At 33.8% G+C, this 26805-nt stretch overlaps 2 protein-coding genes and 1 long non-coding RNA gene across 35 annotated transcripts in view; 2 read left to right on the top strand and 1 right to left on the bottom strand.

The window, feature by feature from the left end:
- Positions 1 to 26805, top strand: part of LOC107178904 (receptor-like protein 14) — a 132503-nt gene that overhangs the window by 92159 nt on the left and 13539 nt on the right. The window lies entirely within an intron of this gene.
- LOC127903677 (protein REDUCED CHLOROPLAST COVERAGE 3-like) overlaps positions 548 to 26805 on the bottom strand; it is a 63496-nt gene continuing 37238 nt past the window's right edge. The window contains exons 2-24 of one of the 4 annotated variants that reach the window (XM_052444071.1): positions 21215 to 21273; positions 21044 to 21105; positions 20809 to 20901; positions 20581 to 20653; positions 11234 to 11584; positions 11012 to 11073; positions 10658 to 10789; positions 10481 to 10522; positions 9851 to 10375; positions 9034 to 9185; positions 7642 to 8152; positions 7451 to 7513; positions 7263 to 7364; positions 6596 to 6910; positions 6426 to 6518; positions 6215 to 6316; positions 6015 to 6119; positions 5532 to 5665; positions 5135 to 5318; positions 4908 to 5039; positions 4116 to 4228; positions 3946 to 4027; positions 548 to 2435 (exon numbers count right to left, since the gene is read on the bottom strand). In XM_052444071.1, coding sequence (XP_052300031.1) covers positions 807 to 2435; positions 3946 to 4027; positions 4116 to 4228; positions 4908 to 5039; positions 5135 to 5318; positions 5532 to 5665; positions 6015 to 6119; positions 6215 to 6316; positions 6426 to 6518; positions 6596 to 6910; positions 7263 to 7364; positions 7451 to 7513; positions 7642 to 8152; positions 9034 to 9185; positions 9851 to 10375; positions 10481 to 10522; positions 10658 to 10789; positions 11012 to 11073; positions 11234 to 11584; positions 20581 to 20590 — 4839 coding nt within the window. In that variant the 5' untranslated portion in view covers positions 20591 to 20653; positions 20809 to 20901; positions 21044 to 21105; positions 21215 to 21273 and the 3' untranslated portion in view covers positions 548 to 806. Of the gene's footprint in view, positions 2436 to 3945; positions 4028 to 4115; positions 4229 to 4907; positions 5040 to 5134; positions 5319 to 5531; positions 5666 to 6014; positions 6120 to 6214; positions 6317 to 6425; positions 6519 to 6595; positions 6911 to 7262; positions 7365 to 7450; positions 7514 to 7641; positions 8153 to 9033; positions 9186 to 9850; positions 10376 to 10480; positions 10523 to 10657; positions 10790 to 11011; positions 11074 to 11233; positions 11585 to 20580; positions 20654 to 20808; positions 20902 to 21043; positions 21106 to 21214; positions 21305 to 26805 lie in introns of those variants that run through there. The other 3 variants (XM_052444070.1, XM_052444073.1, XM_052444074.1) reach the window with 3 other exon arrangements.
- On the top strand, positions 22407 to 23314 carry LOC112495975 (uncharacterized). The gene is made up of 3 exons (XR_008056417.1): positions 22407 to 22704; positions 22797 to 23119; positions 23207 to 23314. It is a non-coding gene; the product is annotated as an uncharacterized LOC112495975 (long non-coding RNA).

Below are 26805 nucleotides of genomic sequence, written 5' to 3'. Positions count from 1 at the left end.
AGGCGATTCTGTGATTGATATGGTGGCATTAAGATGGAGTTTTGGAGCATCCTATGTGTCAGTAATTTTGGGTTTATTTGCAGCACTTTGGATAAACTCGTACTGGCGCAGACTGTGGTTCTATTTCATTGATAGATGTATTGACACATGCTACTATTGGCTTTTCAAATATGTTTTCCATCGGTGACTGTGCTTACTAGCACATACGGTTCTGCCGTGTATAACTTATCGTGCTGTGTTATGTCTCCGTTGGCTTTTCTCCAAGCAGCTATGCATCCATTAGGATTAGACTTACGGCTTCTTCTTCAGTTTCTGTTGGTTGCAAATTTAAATTGAATAAGGAATTTTGCCAACTACTATGTTAGTTGTAATATCATCAATGCAGCAACTTCAGCTGCAAATGTAAGCTATCTATCAGTGGGTCAATTCAACTCCATTCCGAACGTATTGTTCACACGCACCAACCAAATACCAAATAATTTGAGGCATAACTACAAATCTCAGTCTAAAACATTAAAATCCATTATAGAACAACATCACAGATCTCTTGATGAGGAAAATCGCCCAATTAATTTATCATCATTTATTGATCAAAACAAAATCTCTTAACAAAACAAGAAACCGATTTGTACAAATATTTTATTAGAACATCCAGAGAGGATATCTAAAATGATACAATCAAGTATTGATTAAAACTTGCTCCAAACTTTAACCATCTCTACAACAGCAACATTCACTAACAAATTTTTCGAATAAAATTGGGAGAAACAGGACGGCACCTTTGCATTTTATTGCTTTGCTCTCTTTTAACGAACAGAAGCACAGATGGATTGATGATTGTACATCTCAGTGACCCCATTTGTGATCTGCTGTCGGTTTCTTCTCCGTTTTCTGACAACTATAAATCCTTCACCATCCCCACTTTTTTGGTTTTCATCTTTGGGTTTTTGCTGTTCTTGATCATTGGACTGAGATGCCAAGTTTGTTTTGCCCTTTTCATTTCCATAAAGGATCTTTATGATAGCACTATCATTTGCAATTGCATCAGAAGAATTTTCTGAATACCCAATCTTCTTTTCGTAGCCTGAAGAATGACTTGGAGCATCCATATTATGCTGGACTGACTTTACAATGAAGCTAAGTAGTATCTGTCTTGCCAGCTCTGAATTCTCCGCCTCTGTACTGCTCTTTCTTGAGGTATTATCCTCGCCTTGAATACTGGACATTTTGTCAAGTTTCTCATCGTCTGCCTCACTTGTGTCGTTTGAAGAGTTCGACTCATTTGAAACATTTGAATCTGCATATCCAGGATTTATTTGCCAACCTCTCATTGGCACAAACTCGGGTGCATGCGGGTTCATGATTCTTGAAGGCCCCAACAGGTTTCTTTCCATAATGGAAGAGTGGTATTTTGGAAATCCATGTTTCATCATGTAAGAATAATTATTTCTATAATAGAGAGGCGACCTTGGCCCACAAGGAACTCTAGCAGCAGCCGAAGGTACAGCAGGTTCTGCAAGCATACCTTGACTAGTTCTCGCATCATAAATACTCGTGGCTGCTACAGAGTTTAGCAGATGAGTCATGGAGACAGCTCCTGGGTTGAATGGTTCAGCTGTGGCAGAAAGCTTACTCCCATTTGTTTCCATGGGCTTTTCCTCATTAGAAGAAGTAGGAACTTCCTCGGTATCTGCAGCAGTAGTTTCAGATTGAGTTACACTTCCATGAGTTTCTTGAGACTGACCATCAACTGGCGCATCTTCAACGGGAGAGAAATGGTTATTCAACTCCGCCTTTGATGTCTCAGGAGCATTACTGCACATCTGTGTTTCAGTTTTTTCTTCAATTTCTTCGTCAGGTTTCTCTGGTAATGGCTTTAGAACCGTACCTGGTGGTGCCACAGCTACTTCTTTGTAAGACAGCGACTTGGAAGCCATGGCAGTAAGGTTTGGTGGACTTGCATAAACTTTGGAGACAGAAGCTTTTCCCTGCAATTTAATTGAATCCTTCGTGCCTGTTAACTCAGTGGTGGTGGTCCTTGAAGCTTTTTCCCGTGCTGGAGATACAATTTCCCGTCTATTGCCTTTTTCTCTAAGATTTGAATGTTCACAACCATTGACATTTAGCTTTGTAAGAACAGGTCGCCTCCGGCTGAGCTTCCGAACAGCAGCATTTCCTGACCTACCTTTTGGATTGGCTTCTTGCCACCCCTCATCTGAATTTGTTTCTTCCACAAACTCACCTGAAATTGCCGGTCCATATCTAGTAATATCATCATTCTCTTCTGGCTCTTCAGGTTGAACACTGTCTTCTATTACTTCCTCGGTCTTGCTTTCCACTATAGTCATCCTCTTTTTCAATCCATCATGGGGCAGTGCATCTTCCACCATCATATCATGATGTGCTCCATGAATCTTTTCCCTAATCTGCATTACCTGAAAAAATAAAAAAATAAAAATAAACAAAACCTTTTTAACTTGTATGCATATAAAATGTCAAAAATTGAGCAAATAGAAATAGTTCATTTTAAGTTACAATCATCTTGTAATTTTACAGTAGCAAAATTTATTACAACAAATCCGGATATAACATGAGGCAGAATTCAGTGGAACATAAATGGGAATTTGATATGTACATGCCTGAAATGTTGAAAAAAACACTCAGTGAGAAATTATGTTAATATATACTATGTTAAACTAATGAAATTCTTCGGCCTTTTGAATCATGGAATTCTCAAAAAAAAATAATCATAGCGAAATACTTTACTAGTGTCTTAAATTGTCAACCAGGTAATACTTCAAATTAGCACATAATAATCCTGTCTATCTAATATGTAGTATTATTTGGTTCTCTAAGGCCTACAAAATGGGGAGAAAAAAAAAAGGGAAAAACTCCAACTGCCAAATCAAAAAATGTTTTTCTAGAATCAATAAAAACAACCAGTAAATAACAGTAGAATGGAAGAACTCCATCTACTAGCCAAAATGATAGATCTGTCATATCCATCCATTGCACTTCAAATTAATGGTTTCTTCCCACTCTGTTCAAGATTATGGGGGAAAACAAAAATTATCACTCGTTCTGCTCATCATCTCTGAATTTCCAAAGAACTAGCAGCTTGACCAAGCAACCCTCCATCATTGCCTACTAACTATCAGCTGGCCCAATCTATGGCCATCAATAGATCAGAAACTTCTAAAGTTTCAATCATGTCTGCGATCTGTATAAGCATGTTAGATTTCTTTTTGTTGGGCGGGGGATTCTATGCTAGAAATGGATGTTATAATTGGTGCCTTCAGAGTTCACTCAGAAAAGTAGAACTATTATCCTGCTGATATATAGTTGCATTTTGCATGGACAACAAGTTTACTCGTGTAATCAGCAAATCCAAAACTATATGCAGCCAGCAGAGTGTACTCTAAAATACCAAATCCTAACTACAATTAGTTTAAGAATCCATTCAGATGACATCACAAGAAAAAAGGAACAGAGAACAGCAGCAGGCTTAATGCTTCATTTGACATAGCTTTTCAAATAGATCTTATCTGAGTAGAGCTTTTGTTAGTAAAGATTTTATAAGTAAAGTTTTTACCCAAAAAATTTGTGTTGTTTGGTTGTCAATAAGAGCTTTTATTGAAAATTATAAAATTACTTTAATAAGCAAATTTTTTAAAGTTATGTTTTGAAAAGAATAAAATAAGATTGTCAAATAAGTAGAAAATATTTTAGATATTTTAACATTTAAAAAAAACTTTTTAACCTCTACTCTTAAAAGCACAAAATTTGAGCTTTTGGTAGTAGAGGCAAAATAACTTATTTAATTTTCAAGAGCTCTACGAAAAAACAATTAAACAACAAAAAAAAATTGATAACAGCTTATGGGATTAAATAAAAATTTATGACTATTAGATAAGTCATACTAAACAGGCACTAAGTATATACTACCTTTGCACGTCGTTGTTTCCTATGTGCTTCGCTTCTTTTAGAATCTTGACCAGGACTAATGTAATCCAGGAGATCTGATACACTGCAAAAAGCGATCATTATAGGTCTTGGTGCCACAAGAAATAATCAACAATTTAGAAACAAGTAATGTGGGAATACCCTGTTAATACCTAAGGTGACCTTTACTCGCAATGGACGCATCTGGCTTTGGAGTTCCATTCCGTGCCGCTTCTTGCTGCTCTAGAGCTTTTGATTCAAAATACTCCAGCCATGCAGCAGCATCCTGTAAAACGAAAAAAAATACAACAAAATAACAAAATTCTCTTCCCATCAATAATATGGAACTTGAGAAATTCTCTTATGACAGTTAAGATTAGAGGTGGGAAAATGGATTACGACACGATTACACAACATAATATGACATATGACCCATATTCGTGTTGACAAATATTGACACGATTAATAAATGAGTTGACACAACACGATAAATAACCATGTCGTATCTGTTTTGGACCATCTCAATATGATTATACGTTTATAACACAAATATCAATTATTATGTGTTAATATTATTGGAAAAAATAACTAAAATATATACTAAACACTAAATTTATGACTCATGTCATACTCACATTATGTTATAAACTTATTCATGTCATACTTATGTCATTTTAACTTATTTATAACTCATTTTTTTGACACATTTGTTATTTTAAAATTAATTTTTAATTTGTTTGTATTTAATATTAAACAAGTTAACACGATTAATAAACGGGTCATATCCGTATTTTGATATTTCAATATGATTAATGAATAAGTCATATCCATATTTGACACCAAAAATATGCCTCCAATACAATTTGTTTTATATCATAATATCACCTGTAAAAGATTGACAAGAGAGAAGCCAACTAGCCAAATTGCACAACAGAACCAATTAAAATATGACTACATGTAGTCACCTGAGTACGCAGATCTTCTAGTCCAAGCTTTGCTTGGAGAATCTTAAGTGTAGTTTGCTCATGTTGCACACTTAGTGAATATGCCTCCATCAAAGAAAGAGCTATGGCTATGGCATGATAACTTGCAGCTGTCTGTCACGTGAAGAAATCAAACAAAATTCTGAGTTTACAGAAAGATTTATAATTCTAAAGAGTGTGTGTACATGCGTAAATAGAGAGAGAAAAACCTGTATATGGTCACCTCCTAATAGTCTTTGGTTGCATTTAAGGGCTTCATGCAAATATCTAAGAGAAAGATGAACATTTCCCATGCCCTCTTCCATCATAGCCACATTTATGTATGTTGCAGCCGTGTTTGGATGTGAAAGTCCACAAGTAAAATGCAAAAGGAATAAGGCACGATTTACATATCTGCCAATGGTACGGTATGATCAGGAGCTAGAGCCAATAAAAGACAAATAAAAGCTAAAGTAGGTAGATAAAAACTGCATTCGTTCGAAGCACATTCAATACAAAGGTCACATTTTTCGAAACTTCCAATTTAATTTATGAATAAATAAACCTTAATCAGTTAAAGAATGAAAATCACAAAGTTGCTCTGGTAAATCAAGCAGTGCTACTTACTTAAGAGCCAATTCAATGTGTTGAAGGCGATAATAGAAAACTGAAAGATCCCCATAGCTTTTCATTGTATCTGGATGGTCAAGACCAAGTTCCCTCTCATTAATATCCAATGCCTTCTGCTGATATATAGTTGCCTAAAATGAAGAAGAAGATATCTTGAGTACATACGAACGCTACTCTAACACTCAGACGCAGATGCCATTAGACCAAATGCCAGAACATAAGAACCATGAATGTGTTTGATTTAGTTAAAATATATAATCTGATATCAAAATTATGCTAATGCCTGTCCATGTAATTCCTAAGTCCAGAAAATTATAATTCCTAATGCATATCTTTATACAAGACCATAAAAACTAGCCATAACACAGTTTCAAATCAAATGTCCCACTGAATGAGAACCTCCGTACAGAAGGACGTTATAATTATACTCAACTTAGAATCACCAAGTTAACACTGAAATACAACTGAAGATTGTCGTACCTGATTAAAGTCTCCAGTATGGTAGAGAACTACAGCTAGAAGACTGTAAGCACTTGCAGTAGTCCGATGGTAGGGACCACAAACAGCTATCATCCTTGCCAGTGCCTTACAATGCAAGTAATACATCATATGAGATCAAGAGATGCCTTATTATGAAAAGAATAATGTAATTCTTACGTATAGATCGAGTGGGTTATTACCTTTGTCCCATAATTTACAGCATCTTCTAGTTTTCCTTTATCAAGGGCAATTTTGGATGACTCTAATAAAGTCCGTCCATCAGCTGAAGTGCAACCTACATGCTGTAGAATGCCATAAAAATAGCACAATTACATTCAATTTACAAATGAGTGACTCATTGAGAATGTAAAAACTAAATCAAAACACAATTAAGAGAGAAAATAGTCTCACCTTGCACACAGGAACCATGCTGACAATATCATCTCTCGTGAATGGGTTTGGACATTCCATATCATAATCTCTTGGAACCAACTCCAACCCAACCTGGGTAAAGTTTACAAGCAAAATTCAAGCTTTGAAAATAATCCGCTGCCAAAGGAACCGAAAAGACAGTACCTTACCTTATGGCAAAGCCCACGTAGAATTGAAATCTTTCTCAAATGCTGAAACTCGTCTTTCAGGGACCAACCAAATCTTCTGCCAAGAAATGTTCGTAGCCACTGCAATCTAAGGATATGATCTTCATTCAAGCTTTGGTCATCTTCCATCTCACAACAGCCAAATAAGAAATTTAGGGAAGAAGCTATAGCTGCAGATAGGTCTGATAAATAGTCAACAGATGCAATGACTCCTTTAAGTACATGCTTGAACGCTCGAGTAACCATCTCATGAATACAAAGTGATTGTATGTGAGGAAGCTTCTCTGCAAGTTCAACCTGAATTTGTAAATGGGATTAGAACCAACAGAAGAAGAATACCAGGCTTTCAAGTATTAGCATGTCAATTTCTCAAAATATTGTATGTCACACAACATACAGTAATATCTAAAGACGACAATAATTCAATATCTTGGAAAAGTTCACCATGTCAAAAATTCTATCATGTAGTACAATTTTCAAAAAGGAACATTGATAATTCAATCCAGGAAGACTTGGGGAGATTGTTTACATATAGAAAGATAACTTAGGGGTTTTGTTTACATAAAGAAAGACAACATTTGTTTATTCCGATTTCCACGGGTGAATAGGTTGCATGTCTGAGAGAGAAAGAGAGGGAGAAATTCCTCACCACGCGACCTAAAGAGCGCATTTGTAGTCCCCTTAAATGCATAAAGTCTGTCAGTGTGCGGCCATCAACCGGAGAAAGTTCAAGTGATCCAAAGTCTGTTACCTAATAAAGAATGCAAATTAGTCCATAAACCATCCCCACACGTCTAAATTGGCTGCAACAAAGGCCCTAAATAAATTAAATAGTACCAGCTTTGGTAAAGCAATGTCATCATAATATTTGTATGTCATTTTCATAAGCTCATCCACTGCCTGCACAAGAAATTGATTTTACCAGTCATTCCTTATGAAAATAAAACAAACCAAATTTACCATAATGAAAACACAAAAAGTAGCAAACTTTACAGTTGAAATACAAAACAAATTTGAGATTTTGCAACCTTTGAATGAAGGCCAGTGCCAGTTTCTTTCAATCGCAAGAAGGATTCTTCAGAAATTAGTTTTTTCAATTCCATCTCACAATTGAGCTCGCCATTGCTTTGCTGTCTGCCATTAGTTCCCACATTCATGCTGCACGGTCCATTGTCATCTTCGTTAGCCTCATAATTGCTACCAACAAGGTTAGGTCTGTTCTCCCTCTTCTTCAAAAATTTAAATTGCTTCCCAAGACCTTTGACAGCATGTTCAGTCTCAATATCATCCCCAGACGTCGTTGACTTGATATCTGTTGGGGTTTCCTGCTTTTGTAGATGTTGCACCCAACAAGAACCAAGTTCCCATCTAATAGATCTTTCTGACGCAGTTGGCTCCAGCTCTAGCTTTGCTAAACTCTGTTTAATAACTCTTCGTACAAGACTTCTAAGAGCTTCTGAATTATCCAAATTGCACAGAGGTGACTGGTCTCCTCTAGCTGATTCAGCACTGAAAGACTTCTGAAGTACAAGCCTTAAGCTGCAATAAATAGTTTACCCTGTCAGAACAACTTAAATGGAGAAAGATATAAGAGTATATGAAACAAAGGCAGAATCCACCAAAGAAGGTCTAAATACTTTCTGAAATAGCACAATCCAAAAAGCTGATGACCTATTTCAGCAACTGAGCATCCACTGTAATTATAATTTCCTTTATCCTTTATTTGAACATCCTCAACGATGTCTGTTGGTTATTTTGTTAATATAACAATTACAAACCAATGTCAGGGCACATAACTATAAACACTCAACCATTATTGTGAAAGCCATGACTTAATGTTTCCTGCAACCACTCGTTATTTTTTAGGTGGTCTACAACTATGCAGAGGTGAAGCATCCCCATACAGTGAAGAATCTCACACATATTTTAATGGAGGAAAAGCCATTTTCTAGTCCATATGATGCCGAAAGAGGAGTACATATCCCTAACTAGATATCAGCTTTCTTTTCTTTGGCCTATTCATAAACTTAACACTTGAAGAAAACCTGGTTTAGAAATCTGACATCAACTCCCCTTAAGAGTTCAGACACCTACTGATTAGATCCCATCTAAACAGGAAGAAAAAGGAGCAGGTGCTATCCTTTCTTAAGAATCCCCAACACCAGCATTTCAATCCTGTTCTATCTGGTAAAAATAAGGAGAATAACAATGCTCTGCATCATGAATTCAACTGTGATAGACACTAAGCAAAGAAGCTCATACCAGTTAGCATTTCTAAGATATCTTGCAGAATAGCTTAAAACGGTTAGTGGTTGAAAGATAATTTTTCATATCTTACAGCCATTCTCCATCTGTAGATTTCCTAGTCTTTGTGTGCTAAGAGGAATCGACAGAGGAAGCATTGTGTTACAATTTCAGACCTGTTAATATTAAGAGAATTAGCTCCTCCATCAGGTTGATCTTCAATTTCAATATCTTGTGTGCCAAACTTCTCCGTCACATCACCAACAACCTTTACTACGGCGGTGTATCCACAGTGTCTTACAATGACGGTACCCAATGAGGAGGTATCCTGCCAAAAACTATATTGTTTCAGTTCTCTTTATAACAAAATCTTTGAAAATAAAATAAAAGAAAGAGAAAAAGAAAAGGAAGATAAATCTAGATATTTCAAGAAAATTTTATTTCAAGATCTACCATGCTGAAAACTTTAGCAATTGTATCACTAGTTGATATAATACAAGCATGCCCAACCAAGGTTAATAGGCTTCCCCAAAAAGGGTTGATGACATTAAGCTGGCGCAAACTACAAGTAGAAAATCAGAGGGATATGGATAATGGGTAGAAAGACCTGCTATCAAGTGATTTCAACAGAATAGGGAGTCACCAAACAGAATGGCAACAAAAGATTCATGAAGCTAAACCAGATATATAAGGTTAGTAACAAGTAGTGATTCTTAGGAAAGAAACTAAAATTGACTTTCTTGTGCATTCATAAATGTGTAGAAAGAGAGAATGAAGAGGATGGGTATTTTAGGCCATCATCAAATGCTAGATATCAGATAAAGAGTGAAACATCTTAATCCGACAGAAAAATCACTCCCTGACAAAGGTAGAGCTATATTATTCCGGAGCTATATTATTCCGCCCACGTAAGTAATTTCAGCTTTGATGAATGTCTTTTATGTGTGTGGTCTGTGAACGTAAGCGTAAGAAGTAAAGGAGAAATCGACTTACGTGAACAACTACACTCTCATCTGCAGTAACACCTTTTAGTAAATTCCTTTGAGCAACTTCTGCAGTAGACATACCAGATAACTGATTTCCTTTAATAGTAACCTCAGACTTCAAGCTTGCATCTACTGTATCACGTTTTACTGTAATGGACAAGTCTCCCACACGATCTTCATGCAAGATTGCTCCCTTTATTGTATCTTGAGTGTGTAAATTTGAATCAATGAGACGGCGTATTGCTCCAACAGCTTTAAAAATTGAGACATCAACAAATTGGTTATGAAGCAAAAAGGCCTTCCGATCTCTAACCACCCTCTCCTCTTCAGTTTTGCAAGGAAGCCTAGCCAGTATAGCAAATTCCGTCGCCCATGGTCGTAAATCATGTTCTCCATCTCTTCCCTGGCCTCCGCCATTGCCACCCCAATTCTCATCTTCTGCCGGTAGGCATGGGAAATTTGATGGAGACGCAGCAACAGATGGAGGTACAAGCCATGTATTAGCTCGAAATCCATAGGGAAGATTACCAAACTGAAGAAGGATATTGAATATACTATATCAGTAAAATCAAGTTAAAATCACATTTGAATTGGAATTTGAATTGGTAATAAACTATGTCAGCACAGAAATTGTTACCTTATTATGTTCAACAAAAGCTTTCATTAGGGATTCATATGCCTGCATCACGCATAATGACCATAATTATTAACAAAACAATTGATGGGTAAGCTAATTGAATTTATGGAGGAAAAAAAGATGCATTCAGATAAAAAAGAAAAAAATAATCTGTAGATTCAACTATTGAGTACCCACATTGGCAAAAGCTCGACTGAGATTTTGCAGAAGATCCACCAGGGAGTTGCTTTGGAAAAACTGCTTTCCCAAAGTATAGAACCCTTTTACTGATGCAACTACTTGTATAAGCTTTCCATTGCAGATTTTTATCTGTAAGCACAAAATACAGTTTCCCGCACTTTCAAATACTCACATTACTTACAAAGACATGAAAATAATCCATGCATTCTTATTAATTAGCAGACAATGATTATTAAATCTTTAACACTCATTGGCCAATTCATCAGCAAAAATAACAAGTTGAATAACTCTACAATTAATTAGTCCATAAACAACAAACAACAATAATCAGAACTTTATATTAAATGGCACCTGAATTTCAAAATAATCACCGTCGCACTTGTCTCCTTCTTTGCGTTCACATTTTCTCAAATCTTCAAAATCAAAATTATTAAAAATTAAAATCAATAAACAAATTTCATATTCAAATAAATCACATATATTTATATCATTTTCCTCTTTCTTTTTTTTCTTTTTTTTTTTATCAACCATGTAAGAAACGAAGACAAATAAATAAATGAACATTAGGCTTACTTAAGACGGGGGGAGTGAGGTGAGAGAAAGAGAAGAAGTCATAAAACTCGGAGAGTTTCGGCGTCGGGTGAATGGCCGCCATGTCCAGACTCGGAGAAACCGCCGATGAAACTGGCGATGACGTGGCGCGGGGCCCGCTTCGGTTATCTGCTGCTGCTGTTGCTGCTCCATCAGACAGAGCGGCAGAGTTTGGTGAAGGCTGGTGGGGCCTACTGCCGTTCTTTTTGGCACATGACTCTGACGATGGCGGCAATCGGGAGTTTCTGGACTTGGCGAACCGTGTGGTGCACGCGACGATGTCGAGAAGCCGCCGCACGTGTGCCGCGGCCTGAGATTCCTCGGTGTAGTCCTCTGTCAAGGACAGCGCCAAAAATGTAAATAACAAGGAATTGCCGGGCAAAGGTTTTTGCTTTTATTATTTTAGTTCTTTCTATTAAATATTAACTTAATTATAAGTAGAAAATAATTATAAGCACTAAACTATTCGTCAAACTTATTTTTAAAAATATTTTTTATAATTAAAATACTTCTAGATTAAATTATAATTATAAGCACTAAAAAATGATAAAAAATAAAATTTTCGCTCTTGAAATAAGCTTTTACATATAGTTTTATTAAATTCTAATTATATTAATTATTCATGATAAAGTTATTAATTCTAACCTTCTTGCTTCTGTTTACATTTCCACCAACTAATTTTTTTTAATAGATTAAAATTTACGGCTGGTTAAAAATTAGGATCGTAAAGCGACAAATCGTTTTCATGTTGAATTGACTGTTCAATTAAGTATGCTTGACTAGAAAAAAAAAATTAAAAAAAATTGAATATCAACTAGAAAAAGTTTGGTAAGGGTAGTAAAACAAGTTTCAGAAACATGGCTAGCTTATTGAAGTTATAGGGACAACTCTTTCTTATAACAATTCTAATCTACTAATTCTAAAACTTGTTTTATTTTTTTCTTTTCTATGTTGTACTCTTGTTTTATTTTTATTTGTTCTTTTATATGGTGTATTCTCAAATAAAAGTTGAACTCTTTTGACAATGTGGTAAAAAACATCAGTTGTTACTTCATGAAGTCGAATAATTATAATAGAGAATGATTCCATTTATATAATTAATTTTTATTGATTATATAATGAAGTGATGCACCCAATCTAAGGCGGCAGTTGTATAAAAATATATAGTGGAACAAAAAACAAAATGCTCTCAAGTTGCACTTATTTATGCCTTAAAAATATTTCCACAAGTGTATAGATTCATTGTAATCTCCGACCCTTTCAAAATATTTCTTTATTGTCTAGAACAGTCAAAACCAAAAAAAAAAAAAAAATCATCATTCTTGTTTTTTTTTTTCCCTATTTTTACCTTTTAAGGGATGTATTATATTGACCAGAAATATGAACAAGTTTTCTGATTTAAGCAAATCTTCAATATCTATATCATAAATTTAATTGATAAAGAGAGATTCTGGAGAAATAGAATAAAATAATAAACATGGAGCAATAAAAAGGAATTATTGTTTTTTGTGTAATAAATGGAAAATAATAATCTTTCTTTTTTCTTTGGTTTGCACAAGTGAGATGACGGGGGGGGTGAGTAAGAGCATCTATGAAGCAGGCAAGGGACGAGATGCTTGCATTTTTAAGTAGCCCCCTCAAGATTGGCAAAATTTTGTCATTTAATGATTAAACTAATAATGGTCCTAGATGTGACCTGCGTATACTGTAACTTCTGAAATTTCTAAAGTTTAGGCCAGTTACTTAATTGCACATTATTATTTTGGATCAGTTACATTTAACCCAACACTCGCAAAATATCATTAATCCCTCTATACTCTATATTATTTACAATTTATTTATAAATATTATAAAATTTTCTGTATTGTAAAATTTCGTTGAACCTCTTGTACTCTGTTTTATTTTAATGAAACTCTTGGAGTATGAATTTGCCCCCTATAATTTTAAGTTCTCAAAATACCCTACATTTAATTAAAAATATAATACTTATTAAATAAATTATAATTATAATAATTATTTTATTATAATTATAAATAAAATTATAATTTTTAAATGGATTATTATTATTATTAACAACAACAATAAAAAGTATTATAATTAATTAATCTATTAACAATAATTAACAATAATTTTTAGTTAAAATATCAATAATAATAATTAACAATAATTACTATTAATAATTAATTTTTGACGAATAATAACAATAACAATAATTAAAATACAAAGTAATAATTATAATAAATTAATTAAGAATTTTATAGTAATTTGTTACAATTTAACTCATTTCGATATTGATTCTAAGACAAAGTAAACACATAAATGGTAATACAGTTTATTCTAATTAGGATTCATGCAGTTCAAGTAAATAAATTATTCTGATTTCAATTTTTCATTTTAATTCTAGCTAATCCAATTTTAACTCATTATGTTTCCAACTAATTTCGATTCATTTTTAGTGAATGCACTATAAAATTGTAAATCACTTTATATTCAATTAGACCACTCTATATTATTTACAATTTTTTATAAGTATTATGAATTTTATAGTGCATTCACTAAACATAAATCAAAATTTACTGAAAACATAATAAGTTAGAATCGACATATCTAGAATCCAAATAAAGAATTGGAATCATAATAATTTATTTATTTGAACGGCATGAATCATAATTAGAATGAGCTGTATTACCATTTATTTGTTTACTTTGTCTTAAAATCAAAATCAGAATAAATTAAATTGTAACAAATTAGTATAAAATCCTTCATTAATTTTTATCATAATTATTCTTTTGTATTTTAATTATTGTTATTGTTACTGTTATTATTATTCAAAAATTAATTATCAATAATAGTTATTGTTAATGTTATTATTAACATTTTAACTAAAAATTAATTAGTTATAATACTTTTTATTCTTGTTAATAATAATAATAATAATCCATTAAAAAATTATAATTATAATAAAATAATTATTATAATTATAATAAAATAATTATTATAATTATAATAAAATAATAAAATAATTATTATAATTATAATAAAATAATTATTATAATTATAATAAAATAATTATTATAATTATAATAAAATAATTATTATAATTATAATTTATTTAATTATTATTATATTTTTAATTAACTGTAGGGTATTTTGGGAATTTAAAATTATAGGGGGCAAATTCGTACTCCAAGAGTTTCATTAAAATAAAACAGAGTACAAGAGGTTCAACGAAATTTTACAATACAGAAAATTTTATAATACTTATAAATATATTGTAAATAACATAGAGTATAGGGGGATTAATGATATTTTGCGGGTCAGCCGTAAGTTACGTTAAATGTAACTTAGGCGGACCCTATTATTTTACTTTTGAGACGGCTTCAACTTTTACTTGAAATGACAAGGACAATTGAGTCCAAAATGTACAGCACTAAAAAGCATGGTAACGTTCCAAGTGTGCAGGACTAAGTGGACTGCATCAAATTGGTTTTTTTTAATGTTAAAAAATAAAATAATGTCATTTATTTATTTATTTAGTCAATAATTTTTTTACTTTAACCTGTCTTTTTCAACAATATTAAAAAAATTATTTCGAATTAAAAAATTCTTAAAAAACATACAATAAAATGAATATAGTTTACTTAAAATAGTTTGGCTATGGATGTAGAACTAAAAAGATCTAAATGTTAACAATTAAAAATAGGAAAATGCTACTTTCCCCGCGTCAAACCCCGAATTAAACCAAAACGATGCCGTTTTGGTTTCTTTCTTTTTTTTTTCCTTTTTGCTTCCATGAAACGTAGTCGTTTCAGCCTAGTAAAAACAAAACCAACTAAAGCAGAAAAAACGCAAAGAAACAGCTACTTTATGAACTGAGAAAAACGCAAAATCTTTAAGCTCTTCCTCTTCGATTCACCACACCCGAGTGAAATGCAAAATCTTTAAGCTCTTATATTCCTCGAAGGTGATAAGATTTGGCTCAAACAAGGCAAAAGCAGAAGCTTGAACAAGATAGAGTCTCGACATTGTCCATGATTCCTAACCTCATCGGCATTAACAGCAGCTGTTAAATTTTTCTGACATAAGACTAAGTTTCGGCATTTACAGATTCCAGTTTCGATTATACGTGGCTTTGCACAAGCTAAGGTACTGTTTTCTTTTGGCAGCATTTTGTTTTCGAATCTTCAAATTTTCGAAGTTTCAGTTTCGACTACGAATTTTTGACTCATTTTTGTTGTCATGTTTGTATTAAACTTTGTTTTCGAATTTCTATCTCATTTTCGATTACGAAGATATTTGAGTATACAAATGTTCTCTTCTTTATATTCAATCGAGAAGATAATTTAACCCCTGCTGAGAATATAGTTCGTAACCTAAATAGATAAGTTGGAGATAGCATCAACATGAATTAACGTTTGAGTTTGTGGTAAGTCATGAACTTGTTTTTGTTGGAATTCGCTCATGCGCATGTAAGACCTACAATATTTTCGCTTGAGCTAGCTATAAGTTAAACTTAGTCTGGCTCAACCACACTTTGAAGTTATTTGAGTATTAATTATGCCTACGGACTTCTATTAGTTAATGTTTTGCGGCTTGCCGTTATTTGACATTTTCAGTTTCCAATTGCGATGCTTTTACAACAAGCTTGAATTGTTTAAATTTGAATCTTCAGTAGTTGTTTCATTTTGTTTTTAATTTTTTTATTCTAAATTTAATGAATTCACGAAAAATAAATAATAATATATTGAATTGTTTTAATTTGCAGCAGTTAATGGATAATTTGAAGTAAGTGGAGGAGGTTGATGAAGTTAAAGAATTGCAGGATTTGCAGGGGGCTGATTTGGAAGAAAATAATGAGGAATTGGTGGTGGAAAAAGTTGTTGAGCCAGCAGTTGGGATGTCTTTTAATAGTTCTGATGAAATGTTTGAATATTATAAGGCTTATGGCCTATAAGAGGGGTTTCCAGTGATGTGGAGATCTTGTAGAAAAGGGGATGATGGGAGTTTGAGATATGTGACATTTACTTGTGGGCGAAATGGCAATTCAAAAGCCAAAAGCACTAATGTTTTGCGGCTTCAACCAAACCAAAAAATTGAATGCAATGCTAAACTTGGAGGACGTTTGGATTTTGTTAGTAGAAAATGGGTAATTGGAAATATGATCCTTGAACACAACCGTGCCGTGAGTCCGAGCAAGAGTAGGTATTATCGATGCAACCGTACCATTAGTCCTTTTGTTAAAAAGCAGCTTGAAATAAATGATGAAGCTGGAATTAAAATGGCTCAAAGTTTTAAGTCGATTGTTGTTGAGGCTGGTGGCTTTGAAAATGTCTCATTCTTAGAAAAAGATGCTAGAAATCATATTGACAAGGTGAGGCGATTAAGGCTCGGAGAAGGGGATGTTGTTGCAATTCAGAGACATTTTAAGAAAATGCAAACAGAAAATGATGGGTTTTTCTTCAGTCTTGACCTAAATAAGGAGGGCCGGTTAAAAAATGTATATTGGGCCGATCCAAGGAGTAAGGCAGCCTATAAAAACTTTGGAGATATGGTCACATTTGATACCACATACCTTACAAACAAGTATGACATGTCATTTGCTCCTTTTGTAGGAATTAATCATCATGGTCAATCAATTTTGTTAGGATGTGGGTTGATTTCGCATGAGGACACGGAGACATTTTCGTGGATATTTGACACATGGCTATCATGCATGTCTGGCTCTCCTCCCCTTGGAATCATTACAGATCAAGACAAAGAGATGAAAAATGCGATTGAGATTGTTTTTCCAAACACTAGGCACCGATGGTGTTTATGGCATATACTGAAAAAGGTGCCTGAGAAGTTAGGAAGGTATGTTGAATATCATGCCATTAGAGTTTCATTACATTCTATTGTTTATGATTCATATACTCCTGTTGAATTCGAGAAAGCTTGGCATGACATGTTAGATAAATATGATCTTAGTAATCAGTGGTTAAATGGTTTATATGAGGAAAGAAATCGTTGGGTTCCATGTTTCGTAAAAACTTCTTTTTGGGCTGGAATGCCAACCACTCAGCGTAGTGAAAGTATGAATGCTTTCTTTGATGGGTATGTTAACTCGAAAACAACTTTGAAGCAATTTGTGGAGAAATATGAGAAAGCAATGGAAAGTAAAATTGAGAAAGAATGGCAAGCGGATGTTAGGTGTTTTAGCCAACGGATGCCATGTCGTACCAGTTTTGCAATGGAGAAGCAAGTTGAAGAAGTGTACACTATTTCCAAGTTTCAAGAATTTCAGCAAGAGCTGGTGAATAAGATATATTGTGAGGTTTTCAGTTGTGGTGGATTAGAATATGAAGTTATTGAAAACGATGAAAATAGTAGAGAAAATACTTTTCAAGTCATTTTTGCAAAAGATGAGGGTGAAGTTCATTGTGTGTGTTCAATGTTTGAATATAAGGGCATTCTTTGCAGACACGCCATCGCAGTGTTGTCACGTAACCGTATACAATTACTGCCTGAAAAGTATATTCTACGAAGATAGAGGAAAGATGTGCGGAGATTCTATAGTAAAGTCAAAGTCAATTATGATGCACGAAGTTCGAGCATTGAACATCAGCGATATAAAGAGGAGTGCACTGATTTTTATGATGTTGCTGAGGTAACTTCAAAAAATGAAGAAAGCCATAAAAATATTATGGGTTGGATCGAGAAAGCAATGGAGGATGTATCTCTGAATGTTCGAAGTGACGGTCACGATACAACCATTTATAGTGGATCAGGAAGCTGTATCAAAATTATATATGATCCAGTAGTAACTCGGCGTAAAGATCGTCCACCTAGTCAAAGAAAGCAAAAGCAATTTAAGAGGCCAAAACAGAAGTCGAATAATGCTTCGACAAGCACAACTGTAGAGGTAATTACTTTAATACATTCATTTTAAATTAATTTAATGTATACTTTAAATGTATGTTGATTGCATTTATATTTAATACATTCATTTTAAATAAATTTAATATATACTTTAAATGTGTGTTAACCATATTTCTAGGACTCGGAGATACATGATTTTTCTTCTCAAGTGGCTACTACAATCCCAACACAAGAGAGCCATATGGCTATGGTAATATTTTTTTTTTTTTGCTATTTACATTCATTGTCATATGTTTGATAATTTGTATATAATTTTTTTTTTTTGTATAACAGCTAGCACAGCAAGCACCCCTAGAACATGCATTTTTCCTCCCTTATTATCAGTCTTGGATGAATTACAGCGGAGTCCATCACGCAAACTTGCAATATTTTCCGCAACAAAATTTCGAGGAGGCCAATCGAGGGGAGTTTTCAACTAATGAACCAAGCACATGATCGAAGTTCATTGGAATTGGCTTGACGAATCAACAAAGTTAGCTTATGTTTTATGTATTATTGTAAAGCTAATGTAACTTGGTGTATGTGTATTTCGATATTTTTTAAATTTTAGACTTTGTAAATTCTGAAAATGGATCTATTTGGAACATATTGGAATGAGTTGGGACATAGTATAATTTTGAGAAGTATTCTGGGGGTCAAATTCTAAATTCAGAATACTTTGAATTAATTCAAACAATCGAAAACTTATATTTAACATGAAAATGCTATTACATATAGTGGTCAAATTCTACAATACAAGTCTTTTCCAGTAACATAGTACAAATTGAAACAACTTAAAAACAATACTTGAATAGAAAACATAATACAACAATCATGATTAATTTAATAAAATCATATCGTAGTGCCTCTCTCTTTCGAAGTTCATCGTCCAACAATCGCCTCTGCACTTCACGATCTCACATATGCTCAAGTTCTTTATGCAATAGTTGAAATTTAACGGACAAACACTCAATCTCCAAGGCCAACTTCCTAACCTCATCCGCTAACAAGTCTATTTTCTCTTCGCTAGATTTACGATCTTCTGCCCATTGAAAGTTGTTACATCCTCTACAAATCCAAAATTTGCAATTTGGATTTTTTGTTGTGCGTGACGTTAACAGCTCCATCTGATCACCACATCCATTACACATTTGCAATGAGATTCAATTCTCGGTTGTGTTGGATGACATTATTTGTAAAGCCATAGACCGTTGGAAAGAAACAGCTCAAAAAGGGATACAATTACAGTTAATAATGAAAAGAAAACCAGAACAATGTTTTATAAGGCCAACTCAGTTTCTTGGTATTTGAATTTGCTACTAAAGTGGGCTGAACAAAGCTGTGTGTATGTGTGTGTCTGTGTCTGTGTTTGTGTGTCTCTTTGTGTGTGTGTCTGTGTGTGTGTGTCAGTGTGTGTGTGTGTGTGTGTGTGTCTCTCTCTCTCTCTCTCTCTCTCTCTCTGTGCGTGTCTCTCTCTCCCTGTGTGTGTGTCTGTGTGTGTCCACAAAATCAACAATTTTGGACTATTTTAGTGCTTCTATTTTGGTGATTCTGAACTATTTTGGTGCTTCTAATTAACTTGCTTTCTATTATTTATAAGAGTTGTAAAAGTTACATCAACAATTCTGGACTATTTGGTGATTCCAGACCAATTTAAGCACAAATTGCAGACCAATTCAAGCACAAATTACAGACCAATTCTGCACAAATTACAGACCAATTCAGCACAAATTGCAGACCAATTCAGCACAAATTCCTGACCAATTCAGCACAAATGCAAACCAATTCAAGCACAAATTGCAGACCAACTCAAGCACAAATTGCAGACCAATTTAGCATAAATTACAAACCAATTGCAATTTAACACACTTATTTCCTTAACATTCTATTTCAACTGAAAATTAAATAAAACGGAAATGATGATAGCTATCAAAATTGCCCCCATTTTACCGTAACCTAGAAAAGCTAAAGATCAAAGCATTACCTGCGGCTGTGATAACTGTGACGCTTCATGAGTTCAATGAGAGATGCGCGTGATGCCTGCCACGTTGACGGTGACCATGCCTGCGCGAATGGCAGATTTTTTAAGAGGAAATTTCAAAGGAGAAAACAAATGGCAGATTTGTTTAAAAGGAAATTTCTTTGATTTGGATCTTAAACAAAACGAACAAAACGAATGTCGTTCCCTGGTGAAACGAAGAGGAGTCAGGAGAGGAAGACGAAAATGAAGAGGAGAGGAACGTTTGCTTTTGCTAGGGTGAAACGGTAGCGTTTCATGAAGAAGAGGAAACGACGTCGTTTTGTTTTAGCTTTCGGGGTTTAACCCGAGGTAAATAGCAGAACTCTTAAAAATAACAAATAAGATGAGACCCACATCCACATGCATGAGACTTTTTAATTCAGAAATTTTGACACGAGAGAGCTTCACCTACCTTCAACCATTCTGAGCAAACAGGGCTTCAGAGTAACAACCTCTACTCTATCATTCAATTTCTACCCCTTGACCTGATAAAAAAAAACAACTAATAATGCATTAATATCATAAAGAAATAAACAAATAAAAATAAGGTGGAAAAAAATAGTATCTAGTGCTTAATATCATTATTCATAATCTTATATAATTAAAAAAAAGAGAGATAATAAAATATATATATATATACCTCGTGAGAGAGAGAATAATTTGTGAGGTGGCAAGTTTCTACATTGGAAGCCAACAATTTTTTCACATCAAGTATCTTGTCAGTGGAGATGCCCTTCGAGCAAATTTCAATCAAACAAGAAAAAGATGATTAATTAATAATTCATTTATATTTATAAAGTTTTACAAAATAATATCCTAATAATAGCTGGTGAGGGCAAAACGAGAAAGTATTAATGATAAGTATATATGTATACCTTGAGAACAACTTGTGATTCATATGGGGTGATGATTGTGATATCAAGAACACTGGGTACTACTGCACAACAAAAGAAATCAATGAACATACGGAAGCTAGACTGCAAAAGCACTTTACAAAAAGCACTTTCCAATGAAAGAAGTGAATAATAAGGCTTAACAATTGAAACCTTTCTCTTCTTTCTTCTTCTTGTCAGCCTTGGCTTTATTGGACTTGCCTCTTCCAGACCTTGCAGCCATAGTGATCTTTCCTCTTCAAGACCTTGGATCCAATGGATCTCACAACGGCATCAACAAATTTTTTATTTAAAAAATATATAAAATTACATTATTTTTATTTATAAATCCCATCAGACCTGCCAAATTAGTGGGCAGGCCCGCACCACCTCAGCCTTTTCCCGGATTGCTGGGGACTGCAGACTGCAGCTCGCGGTTAAATTTTCCCCGTAGCGTTCTTGACGTACACCAATATTTTTAGTCAGCTTTAACTTTAAGCCTTTGTTTTATAAAATTATTTCACCAGCAGATTACATGTATTTTGGCAAGTTTACATTATGAAAGAAAGATATGCCCCAATTCACTCGTATCTTGTTAAAGCAGATGCATTATTTTTGGACGAAAAAGCACAAATTGGTGGTCTAATCTATTGTAAAGTCTTGTATTTATTTACATAATTATGGTCATCAGTATCTTTTGCTTCATTCACTTCTCTTTTTCTTTAATTATCAAGGAAATGCGGTTTAAGTAGTTATCAAAATATCAAAATCATGTTAAATATTTGTGAGTCCACAATAGGACAGAATGTGAGTCCCCACGAACAAATGGGACTGATTATACGAAATAGTGACTCTCAAAATCCAGCTGAGATGCCGCAATTTCCTTATGCTACAATGTTGACACTTTACTGGTATAGTGCGTGGCCAACATTTCACTTTGCCAGAGGCCAGGCCCGTGAAATCAACCAATTTGCATCTTCAATTATTTCACATTTCAATTTCTTTGGACGGTACTAAAGTCACAAGCAGATAACATGTATCAACAGGTAACATTCTCTCACCTACTTTTTTCTATCCATGCATGTTTTCTCATTGACATGGCACGTGAAAATGTGCAAAATTTTCATTCTGCGCAAAATTTCCATTGTATATATATAAGTCATATATTTGCTATGGAACCAGAAAAAATTCAAGAGAGCAACAATTGACAGGTCAATCTTGTGAGTGTTTCTCTAGCAGTTAATATTAAAAATGAAAATGCTTTTGATGAAGTTGTCATTGTGGATTGGCATGGCTTTGATTCAGTTACATGGATACAAAGCATGCGTGGAAACGAAGAGGATTGCTCTGTTGGAAATCAAGAGCTTCTTCATATCAGCCAGTGATGTTGGATTTGATGACGAAATTCTTTCTTCATGGTTTGATGATGATGGAATGTCGTCTGATTGTTGCAACGACTGGGAGGGAGTTAAGTGCAACGCCACCACCCTACGGGTGACGCAACTCTCACTCAATCAGAAAACAAAAATCAACTACTCTGATTATAACTCTTATTCTTATGGAGTTTCTTTTCTGAATATGTCATTATTATTTCACCCTTTTGAAGAACTGCAGCGCCTTGACTTATCTGATAAATTGGTTTAAAGGCTTCTATAAGAATAAAGGTACAAGCATATGTATCTCTTACTCATTCATAATTATTTTGTCAGTGACTAATTAATGATAATAATTCATATGCATTTGCAGCTTACGACAGCTTTGGGAGTTTGAAACAGCTGAAGATCTTAAATCTTGGTGGTAATTTCTTCAACGACAACATATTACCATATTTGAATACACTAACTTCACTTACCACTCTGAATCTTCGTTCCAATAACATTGAAGGTTCCAGAATCAAGCACGGTAAATATGTTTGAGGCAGAAATGCATGCCAGGCAAGTTAATCTCTTAAAATATTTATGCATATTGTTTTTATCAAAATTAATGTTTACTGAGCAGGATTAGCAGATTTGAGAAACTTGCAAGTGTTGGATCTAACCTGGAACCTCAATCTAACAAGCGGCTCTTTAAGAAGCCTAGGTAAGCTACTGAAATTACCGATCTATCACAATGATCACAGTCTTCTACAATAATTTTAAAGTAACATTTTGCTTTTTATTGATGTAGGATTGGCATATTTGCAATACTTGAAAGCAATTGGTCTTCGTGGTTGTGGAATAACTACAAGGTATTCCGCAACAATCACCCCTTCCTACTTAATTTCCTAGTCTTTTTGGCAATGTTGTGGTCTTTTATTTTTCAATATTTTTTAGTAAATCAGCTTAATTGAATCTTAACTAATCACTTTATTATAATTTTTAAGCTAATTTTGAATTCCCATTCTTCATTCTTTTGATTCTCGATGCATAATTGACTACTTCTAACTTGATCAAATTTGAATTAGAACCACTGCTTTCTTTAATAAATTTTAGTCCTTGACATACTCTCTCACTATTTATTAACATAACCTGCTCATTTCTTTCGCTCTTTCTTTTTTCTGAATTTAATTTTTTTTAAATGAACAATGATATCTATCTTCATTTCATTAATTATAGCTTTGAATGAAAAACGATTTTTTAATAGCTCTTACATTTCAATGCTTTTGAAGTATTATTTATATCTATACGTCAAAACTGGAAAAAAAAAATCTAAATCTAATTAATATGACATTTATCTTATGTTCATTAATTCTTGATACAGGATTAGCTAATTAAATTCAAATACTTGGAAGCATTGAATTTGAGTAGTAATAATAATATAAACAGTTCTCTAGAAACCTAAAGCGAACAATTTACACAGAATTGTTATGTTGAAACATGATAATTAAATATTTGCATTACTGATACACCACCTTCCGATTGATTTGTGTATCAAAGTACTTGGACAGAATTATATATGAAGACCATTTCTTTTTTCTTTTTCTTTTTTTTTTGTTTTTGTTTTTCCTTGAATGCTGAGGAATAAATTAAATTTAAGACAAATTAATTGTATTTTAAGACAATTTATTATTTAAGAAGACAACTAAAATATTATGAGTTTCTCTTTACATTATAGAGGTTACAGAACCATTGTCCAATGAACAACATCACGTGAACAAATTCTTCCTCAGAAAATTATAATTATAAACAAGGACTTAGGGTTATGATAAGCAAAAAGTGCTGAGGGCATTTTTTTTCCCTTTTTTCAGATTATTGAAACGCATTTGCAATCAACATCATATTATATGAGAAATAAGTTCACATTACTCTATTATTATTTGTGCTGACCAAAATAATTAGGCAATTTGATTTTTGTCTGTTTTTTAAGTCTTGTATTGGATTATGACCGAATTCGCTATGATTAGTTTCCATTCTATAAAATTTTGATCTTTTATTTTCAGGTTCAGAAATATGTAATTTGAGGAATCTTTTTGAGTAGGATCTGAGCTCAAATAACTTTGAGGGTCACCTTCCTCAGTGTCTCAATAACTTGACCCATCTCAAAGTTCTTGATATTTCTAATAATCAATTAAGTGGAAACTTTCCTTCTACCTTGACCAACTTCACATCACTTGAATATTTGGATCTCTCTTCCATTAATTTCCGAGGAACATTCTCAATAAATTCATTGGCTAATCATTCAAAGCTCGAGGTCTTGTTACTCTCATCAGGAAGCAATATGTTACAAGTGAAAACCGAAAGCTGGCACCCGACATCTCAATTGAAGGTTCTCAAATTATCCGACTGCCAGTTACATGTCATTCCAAGTTTTCTTTTACAACAGGACCACTTAAAATTCCTTGACCTCTCTCATAATAAGTTGGTTGGCAATTTCCCAATTTGGTTGTTCCAAAACAACACAAGATAAAACTATTTGTCTTTGGCGAACAACTCACTCTCAGGAATTCTTCATCTACATCCCAATGCCAAACACGATATGCTTCGTCATCTAGATATTTCCAATAACAATTTCGCTGGTAAGCTACCACGGAATATGGGTATTGTCCTTCAGAAATTGATTTATTTGGATATGTCAAAAAATATTTTTGAAGGTGATATTCCTTATTCAACAGGTGAGATGAAAGAGTTATATATGCTGGATTTTTCTAGAAATAATTTTTTGGGAGAATTACCCTGACCGATAGTCTCTGGTTGCGTCGCTCTAGATTTGTTAGACCTATCAAATAACAATTTCTATGGCCGAATTTTTCCCAAATATATGAACTTGACCCATTTGAATTATTTATTTTTGACAACAATCATTTCAGTGGGAAGATGGATGATGGTTTGAGGAGCTCCACTTCATTAGAGGGGTTAGATATATCCGGTAATATTCCTAATTGGATTGGTAACATCTCAACTCTTAGGGTTCTTTTAATGTCAAAAAATTATTTGGAAGCTAATATTCCAGTCCAACTCAACCACCTTAAAAGTCTTGAGCTTATAGACATCTTTGAAAATAGTTTGTCTGGGACCATGGTATCTTCCTTTAATCTTTCATCAGTGAAACACCTTTATTTGCAGAAGAATGCTATTACTGGGTAAATTCCTAATGCATTGTTTAGAAGCTCTAAATTAATCACTCTAGATTTGAGGGATAATAAATTCTTTGGTAGGATTCCTTATCAGATCAATGAGCTTTCGAATTTGCATGTTCTTCTTTTAAGAGGGAATTCTCTACAAGGACATATTCCTAATGAATTGTGCCAGTTAGCAAAATTACGTATCATGGATCTTTCAAATAACATATTTAGTGGGTCAATACCTTCATGCTTGGGTAACGTGTCATTCTGGAGAGAATGAACTAATTATTATTTGTATGACTATGGTTTGCTTGATGAATACACAGCGTATCAGGGTTTCTACATCGATTCTATTGCTACTACTTTCTACAATTCTACTCTTAATCTTCAACCGCCCACTGAACCACATGCCTCAATAAATCAAACAGTAGAAGCAGAGCTTTGTGGTTCCTTGATAAGGAAGAAATGCAGCAGTGCATTAAAACCACCAGCAACACCAACAGAAGGAGCAGAAGAAGAAGAAGACGATTCGATGATTGATATGGTGGCATTAAAATGGAGTTTTGGCGCGTCCTTTGTGACAGTTATTTTGGGTTTGTTTGCAGTCCTTTGGATAAACTCCTATTGGCGTAGACGGTGGTTCTATTTCATTGATGAATGTATTGACACATGCTACTATTGGCTCTTCAAATATGCATTCTATCGGTGATTGTGCTAGGCCATTGTAGTAAGTTCCTACGGGTCTGCGAGTATAACTTGTCATGCTGTGTTACGTATTCCGTTAGCTTTTCTGCAAACTGCTATGTATCAGTGTATGTGTTTGCTAAAATTCTTAATTTGGTTCTAAAACTATGCTCATGTTTTGAAGTTCCTTCGAGCGGTTTCGTTAAAATTAGACTTACTGTTTCTTCTGCAGTTTCTGTTGGTTGCAAATATATATTTAACAACCATTAAATAACAATAGGATGGAAGAACTGCACATATAGAAATAATGGTTTCTTCTCACTCTGTTCAAGGTGATTGGGGAAAACAAAAATTATCAATCTTTGCTGCCCTTCATCTCTGAATCCTGTATGTGATCTGTATAAGCATGTCAGATTTCCATGATATATATATATATATATATATATATATGCTAGAAATGGATGTTATAATTGGTGCCTTCAGAGTTCACCAATTAAAGTACAACTTTACTCTGTATTCAGTAAATTTGCGTACTGCCCTG

Source organism: Citrus sinensis, chromosome 7 (genome assembly GCF_022201045.2).
Source record: "Citrus sinensis cultivar Valencia sweet orange chromosome 7, DVS_A1.0, whole genome shotgun sequence".
Taxonomy (NCBI): domain Eukaryota; kingdom Viridiplantae; phylum Streptophyta; class Magnoliopsida; order Sapindales; family Rutaceae; genus Citrus; species Citrus sinensis.
The sequence above is the reverse complement of the archived record's forward strand: the minus strand, read 5'-3'. Positions and strand labels throughout refer to the sequence as shown.